General features: G+C 43.9%; 1 protein-coding gene across 1 annotated transcript in view; it reads left to right on the top strand.

Annotated features, from left to right (window-relative positions):
- Nucleotides 1–6,059: 6,059 nt before the first annotated feature.
- LOC108764966 (transcriptional activator GLI3) overlaps nt 6,060–8,147 on the top strand; it is a 6,713-nt gene continuing 4,625 nt past the window's right edge. The window contains exon 1 of the mRNA XM_018513410.1: nt 6,060–7,962. Within this exon, the coding sequence (XP_018368912.1) occupies nt 7,592–7,962 (371 nt within the window). The 5' untranslated portion in view covers nt 6,060–7,591. The remainder of the gene's footprint in view (nt 7,963–8,147) is intronic.

Genomic DNA, 8,147 nt, shown 5'->3' with positions numbered 1-8,147 from the left:
AGGGAGAGAGAGGAAGAAAGAGAGAGAGAGAGAGAGAGAGAGAGAGAGAGAGAGAGAGAGAGAGAGAGATGTATACTTATAGAGGAAGAAAAAGAGAAAAAGAGAAGAGGGGTATAAGAAGAGAAGGAGGAGGAGGAGGAGGTGATGGTGGAGGAAGATGGTGCGGGAGCGAGATGAAAGTTCACTTCTTCCTCGGTAGCAAGGTTTCGAGTCGGCGCGGAGGTAGAGGACCCCCGCCGTGCTCTCCCGCTGCGACCGGTAGCCATCCTCCTGTCCCGTACGTAATACGCGTTACGTATGTGCGTGTGTGAGTAGGTACGCGACTCACGTCCGTGGGGTGCACACTCCAGAGGATCCAGAGCCGGCGCACGCCATTGCGATATTAATATTCCGTCTTTAAGTGCGGTAAATCAACGAGGAATACGTCGTTCATCCCTGACACTGCTTGCTGACCTCTGTCCAGGGTTTCGGATTACTCGCCATACTCGGAGATCGCCCGGAAGGAAATTCCCTACTACTGCCTCGTTTGCTTGTATATCCCACGGCCCTTGTTTTCACGTATATATCGAAGGAATCAAATCGCACGAAGGATGGAGGTAATTTTCGCACGGTGGATGAAGAGGTATACGCAACATGGCGCGAAGCGAATAACATGTGGCCCTATAATATCGTCGCTCATTCGACGGAATCGGCAAGAATTGCTTCAGAATTATGAAGCAGTCTCTCCACAAAGGAGACTAATTCGAGACTCTTCCATATTTCTCTCACGGCACTCAAGAAACTCACGCGGGCTGTACGGCTCACGTCGCCAGCGGGATTTCGAAAGAGTGCAGGGAGATAAAAAAAAAAGGCAAAGTCTCTCTCTCGACAGAGAGACCCCCCCAGCACCCCCTCCCCGACAGCGCAACTAAATAAAAAGTACAGCGAGAAGCACCGAGCGCGACTCGGCGGCGGCTGCTGCTTCATGGACCGCGGGAATTTCAGCCCCCGCTGTGTGAGCCACGGTGGTGCCAAGGCGGCTGTGTCACGGGGAGATTGCGCACCCCCTTCCTTCCTTCCCTTCGACGTATTTTTGTGACGCGAACCACACGCAAAGCGCCACGCGATCTATATACCTCGGTTTCCCACCTCGTCGCGACTGAAAGTGGTCTCTCGCTGAGCATGGGGCGATCCAATTTTCTCCTCAAGGCTTCTCCCTCGAAACGGGCTTCCCGTAGGGCTTTCTTCCCATCCCGAGATGGGAAGCTCTAAGGTTAATGAATGAATGAATTCAATGGAAGAACTATACCGGCGAGGTCAGCGGGCCGTTTCATCTCATCAATATTCTATATCGAAGTTAACAGGGAGAAACCACGTATCTGCTTTTAATTGTTATTAATTAAACTCAAACGCGCCACAGCATCTTCTTAAGAAAATTAATTAATTAAGAAAATTCAACGATAAACAACGAGATGCGCTTGTACTGCCAAATTTTACTACCGCGTGCCTGCGACGTAACTTTAATTAAAGAGGCATTCGGAATGTCGAAAGCAAATTATTGGCTGCGGCGGCGTTAAGCACGAAACCGCCGCTGAGAGAAGCTTGTACCGGCAAGAGGCGGTTCAATTTTTCACAATCGTCGTAAACAGGCTCCAAAGGACGTAACCAGCTACCGAAATGGTCGTCTCCCTGGTAAGTCGGGGACGACTCTAAGAGATCTCGAAGCCCGATGGTATTCTCAAGGGAAAGCACGGGAATTAAATCTAAATGAAAGATCTGCGGGGGAGAGGTGAGGAGAAATAAAATCTCTTTCGGCGTTCCTCGGGCGCATCATAAGTAGCGAAGGCGAAGATAGTGGGAGGCGGAGGAAAGAGAAGGCGGAGGGGGAGGAGGTTGTAGGGCTATCTCTCCCGGATCTCAATCTAAAGACTCCGAACATATTTTCTCGAGTTTAGAGTCAGGCCCGACTCCTCCATTGGCCATCGTGGAATCTACGTCCGTCGGGGCTGGGATCCTTCCTTCTTTCCCTTCCCTCTCCCCCCTCTCTCTCTCTCTCTCTCTCTCTCTCTCTCTCTCTCTCTCTCTCTCTCTCTCCGTCGCCTTTTCGCTCTCATCGTCCTCTTCTCGATTTCTTCTACCTGTTCGCCGCGTTCCCCCGAGATCAAAGCACGCCGACGCCAGCAGCCCGATCCGTGGGGTGTCATCCGAGATGAAGGGTGGGAACCAGCGGTTGCAGAAAGGGTCAGGAGGGGAGGGCCCGATAGGGCACCCAAGAAAAGGTGGCCATACAATATTCATTAATGTGCCGAGGTAAGGTCGCTGGGGGTATTTCTCTAGAGTCTAGAGGATGAATCGAGAATTGAGCATCGCCGGCGTACCAGTATAAATCATAGCGTTGCCTGTGAAATCGATCGGGGGAGAAAAAGGAGGGATCTCCATTGCCTGACCCCATAACGACATCACGTAAAAGAGCTAAAAGTCCCTCGGGAAACGAGGCCGATTCTTGAACGATGACTTATGCGCGAAAGCAAAAGATATATTATAAACGACTTAACATAAAAAATTATCTGTTTGCGATACCATTTTGTTCAAACAAATATTTCTTACAGTATGTATAACAGTCCTGTCCGCCAACTCTTCGCTAGCCTGACGATGACTAAGATTGTAAAACGACACGCCATAAAATTTATAAAACGTATCCGAGATAGATGATACGATACGATCGTTCAGAACGAACATAACGTTGCGGTGAGGATCATTTTTGAAGTTAAGATCGCGGGACAATAGCGTTCGTGTTCCACGATCAATCCTGCATTTTTTTTCAACGGCTATCGACCGTCTGGCATCTGGCTTGTCGTCGAGAAAGATTATATGACTCTATCCTCATCTTTTTCCTTGTCAAACGAATCGTCTAATTATTTGAATCTATTTAACGATCAATTCATTTTTTCAAAAATATAGTAGGAATTTTTAGAGAATTTAATTAATTGTGCTTCTTTATTCTTAAACTATTTCAGAATATTTATTTTGAAATATATACGCGATATATTAAATTTTCGATAGAAAAGTATTTCTGCAAGATATGAAAAACAGCAATAATAAATAACAGTAAACACACGATATTAAACTGCGATATTAAAGTAATGGATGGATGTCATTAATTTTGTGTTTATTCGGTTATCAGACGTAGTTAATGTAAGAAGACCCCCTCAGTGGTGTTATCGCCAAGTCAGCGCCGATAATGCGAATGTGTGCGTACTCTCACGTATCCTCGCGCTTTTGCAAACCCACTCCTTCGTCTTTCTTGGAAAAAAAAGATTGCTTGCATTACAAGTAAATTTATAGCAAATAAGTATGACGGAGAATGCAAGTAATTAGATCTTGCCGTGTCTTCTTCAATCACGGTACAACAAGACATGAATAACCTTCCACGAAATTAAGAACTGCTCACGCTGATAGCAACAGGTGGATCTTAATTCCGATAAGCTTGAACTTGTTTACTTCAAATTGCCAGACGTGCGAGTCGCGACGAGATTAGATTGCCGTTCAATTAGCACCCCGGCGAAGAAACGTCACCAGACGGCATTACGCTATCGTGATGATTCCAATGAGAAAAAAAAAGTATTTCGTTTTAAAATTTTCCTTTAAATATTACAGAACTATAATTAAAATATGGAAAAAAAATAGGAGTAAATAGAAAAAAAGGAAAAATTCGATTGTTAATGACACCTCGTCGCAATGCGATCACGCTATAAATTAGACGATCGACGGCCATAAACAAAGCCATGGCTTACATAGCGCGCGACGGTGAAGGGAGAATTTCTCACGCATCATCGGATCCATCTTTCCTTTATGATCGAAGAAAGTCGACGAGTTTTCCCCGGTTTTGTTCGCGATGCATCGGCCAATCGTTGCGACGACGCGTCGATCGACGCGATCATTCTCTATAGGATGGAAAACGGGACGAGGCTTGTCTGACTTTTCATCCGTGGAGAATGGACCCATTATCTCATGCGCGTAGTGTGCGTTTACGACATCTGTTATGTCTACGAGAAGCGTATTTTCCACTTGGAAACGAAGTGGCCTTTATAAATCGCTTTTGGCGTTACAATTTACAACGGGGAGTTAAGCATCTCGATTAATGACGCCATTAATGATTTACATATGCGTTTATAGCCCCAGTGCGATATAGCGCAGCAAACAAATGAAATGAAGAGAAAATGAAGCGCTCTTCATTTTCTAAATATAGTAGAATGACATTGAACGAATAGAATGATATAGAACTTCGTATCGCGATATATTCCCGAGAATTGCAACGTGACACGTTCGAAGAGGAACATAAATAACATTTACAAACAATATTCGGGAAGTTGAAATCCCACTGTGTTAAATGATTCTAATATGCCGCCGAGAATGAAAATAATATCACCTTGACCAGTTGTCCCAATGATTAATACGCCTTCGAGAGATTAGTCGGTCAAAGGAAACGTCATCGCTCCCCTCCCTTATAATTATCTTGTTAATTCTGAATATTTAAATAAGGTCTAAAATTGGTCGATGTTAGCAAAAGTTTACCAAGAGTCACCAATCGCGTGATTGCTCAGTGCAAATGTTGTCGCAACAAATGATTCGTGACAAATCGGATTATATAATACGGAATTTTTCCTCTGCCGCGCGATACTCTAGACCGTGACGACGTGAAACGCATCGCAACTGGAGATGATAGCGGATACGTCGATTCCTCTTTTTCCACATCGCGATTCTATATATGTTGGACTCCGTTCCATGAGTCGGGAGTCTCACATATAGGCGGCGTAATTGAGAGTACAACTCGGACTGAATATAACTACCGAGCGGTATCGCGTTGCTAAACGATCCTGTTGATTTCTCTGAGGTCATGTCGCACCCGGAGAGAGATCATCGCGATCATCGGCGCGTGCTCGTCCAATTATCAAAGCTCACGCCTACGGTTAGATGTCGTTTAAAATCATTCCTTATCCACTCCAATATCTCTATCGATCATCTCGTCGATGCTTTAATCATTCCTTTTAAGCGCCGCACGAAGACGCAAATAATTGCTTCTCCGTCGTTATCAATTGCGTCATCGGGCCAGAAACGTGTTCTGTGACAAGACTGCGGCAACCTTCACCGGATTGCCTTTCGAAACGACGACAAGCGGTCACTTCCTGATGACGAAGGCCCCCCTGGATCGAAGGTGCCCCCGGCGGCCGTCGTTCAGGGTCGCTGTCGTCATTTTCACGAGCGCGTGATTCTTTGCCGCCGGGAAGAAATTACCGGGTCAACGACGGCGATGTCTGTTGATTCAGCTTGCAGCCCATTCACACCGAACCGTTAATACGGCAGATAATACATCGCCATGTTGTGAAACATATGGACTTTGTTCCCACCCGCAACGATCAGCAGCAAGTCGCATGAGGCAAAATCAACGATAGGGGCCAAGTCAATTTTGGTTGGTCGTGACTGTGATGCGGGGGGTACCAGCGATCTTATCTTATTGAAGCTTGACGAGATAAATCTGTCTAGCCTCTTCTTTCTCGTGGATCTTATGGCTCTATTTTCATTTCCTTCATAAGATGTTTGCAAAACGGGAGAGAGAGAGGGACAGAGAAAGGAGGGGGGGAGGAGAGGGAAAGAAAGATTTACAAATTTTGCTCATATAAAGTATAATTCCATTTCAAAACTTTGATATGATTTACTAATCATATATTTTTATTGTTTTTGTCATTATGATATTTTCCTAGAATATCCAATATTTCTAAAAATTAGTGTCTGAAAAAGTTATTAGTTACAGACACTATTAGTTTTCATAATGCTAAAATAATTCTTATCATCTTGTAATATCTATAATCTTAGCTGTATACCATATATATTTTGTAGCAAATCACTGTTCAATTAGTTTCACATCGAAGTGACTTGATTTGATACTAGCTCGTTTGTAAAGACGACTGTTACGAAGCTGGCGAGTACGCGACAAACTGTTATCAGTCTTCTCTCTTCTGTGCCAGTGAATCTCATGGAGGGGCAATAAAGCGATAGCGCGACAATATATAAGCTTGCACATTCGTCTCTGCCATCAGTTTGATATTCTCTCACGTTTTGTTTTGCTCCAGAGTTTGTATAACATTCTGACCACGTCTAACTTTCATTTTGAACATTTGAGCGGAGATAATTAAGAAAAAAAGAAGTACAGTAAATAAATAACCATAGATCTTTCAGCGTGCTTATAAAGGAGCTAATCAGGACGCAACGTATTACTACGGTTCAATCAGCAAAAATTCATCGTGTTTATCCTCGAACTCTAATTGCGATTTTTACGTCTTCTTCCTCTTCCTCTTCGACGCATCGTCTCCACCGTCAGGAAACGTGGCAAGCAACACGCAACCAAAAAAGATGGGATTCTCTTAGCATTGATTGAACCGTTTCCGCGATTACTATCAATTAAGTCGTTCATTATTTTCTAAATAAATAGAACTTATTGGACTTCAGGTACTTTCAACCGTTATTAAACGAACTCAAAGTTACGAAAACTGTTTCCGGAAGTGTGACGGCAGTGTTTTATAATTCATTCACCGCGATCGTCCAGCCCAGTTATGCTCTCAATCAAGTACAGCAAGCAATTCCTGAGCTACCGTATACTCAAGTCCAACCGATTCAAATACATCTGACGATACGGACTCGGACTACGTGGTAGAGGGTGTGCGCAAGGTGGTGTGTGTATATTGTACTGCGGGCGACTTGTCGTACCTACGGTGTTCAGGAAAGCAGAGACGAGGGTGCCTCAGCAAGACCTGGAAAGTCTTGTGCTAAAATCCAATGGCCGAATCGCTTTGTACGACGACGCAAGCTTAATTAAAGAAATACGTCAGACGGGAACGACGCGACAGAAAACTGACGTCATCGAAAATCGCTAGTGAGGCGAATCTTTCGAAGGCAAGGGGCATACAAGAACTTTTGGAAAAAAAAGATCTTTGTAAAACAAATTGAATTGGTAATGACAATTGACAATTCCTTCATCGAGGATATTTTTAACAGAAAAGAAGATATTGGTAACGACGAATTATTTTATTAACAAATAAAGTTTTGAGCACAAAAATTAAGATTGACAATCAAGACTATAAAATTGTGTCAAGCCGTGAAAGGCTGTGATAGTTAATGATTTCGTTGTTGAAAGGATTGTCAAAAGGGAAATTGAATATTTGTCATTAGCGAGACGAAAAAGTTCTGAGGAGACTCCTTTTAAGGAACAGACAGATTTTATCTAACGACGGCGCTAAAAAAAAATAATGCGCTTATGTATGTATGTCAGCTTGTGAAAGATCATTAAAGCAAAGATAAAGAAAGAGCGGCAAAATTAAAGTTGAACAAATAGAAAACGAAATCACTCGGAAATTCTTTGAGAGACGCACCGAACGCGACTTTGCACGACCGACCATACGTGCACATTCACGTATACATTTACACGTACGCATCATACATTACACGTCTGCATAAAACACGAATTAAACAGAGTCATTAATTAAAGCGACGATCGAACAAAATCTGCACGTCTTTAGTGAAATTGGCGAATTGGTTGAAGTCGGAGGCAAAAGTAATGAAAAAAATGATCGTTTATGTTCCGGGCAGAATGCCAACTCACGTTGGTCCCTACGGCGCCGCTCGTTACCCGGGCACCCTGCTAGGAGCTGTCCCGGGTTTTTACAGCCCGGTTTCCGGCTACTCCACCAGCCCGGTCTCGAGCTACTACGGGAGCCTTCAGCCACCGCTGGACCTTCCGGTTTGGCCGCGGAGGATGCCGGCCGAGGAGGAACTAGGTGCCTCGCCGGCCGCCGGTTTGACTGGGCTGGGGGTGTCTCCGGGCACCGGCGGTCCTCCGAGTCCGGCGCACAGCGATTCGGATGCGTCCAGCTCGAGTTTGGAACTGGGTACTATCAGGACCGGCGAAAACGCTCAATTAAAATGCAGGTAAGAAAAAAGAACCGTGCAAAATTTACATTACTTGTACAATACTTGCGTAATGAGACATAATATAAAATCACGAAATAAAAATTATTAAAGAATTATTCAATATAATAATTTATAAATATATATGTCATATATAAATTATTAATATATGTTATAAATGTTTATTATATATATATATATAAGGT

The sequence above is a fragment of the Trachymyrmex cornetzi genome, unplaced genomic scaffold (assembly GCF_001594075.2).
Source record: "Trachymyrmex cornetzi isolate Tcor2-1 unplaced genomic scaffold, Tcor1.1 scaffold468, whole genome shotgun sequence".
In the NCBI taxonomy this organism is placed as follows: Eukaryota; Metazoa; Arthropoda; class Insecta; order Hymenoptera; family Formicidae; genus Trachymyrmex; species Trachymyrmex cornetzi.
This window is presented reverse-complemented; position numbering and strand designations above follow the sequence as displayed.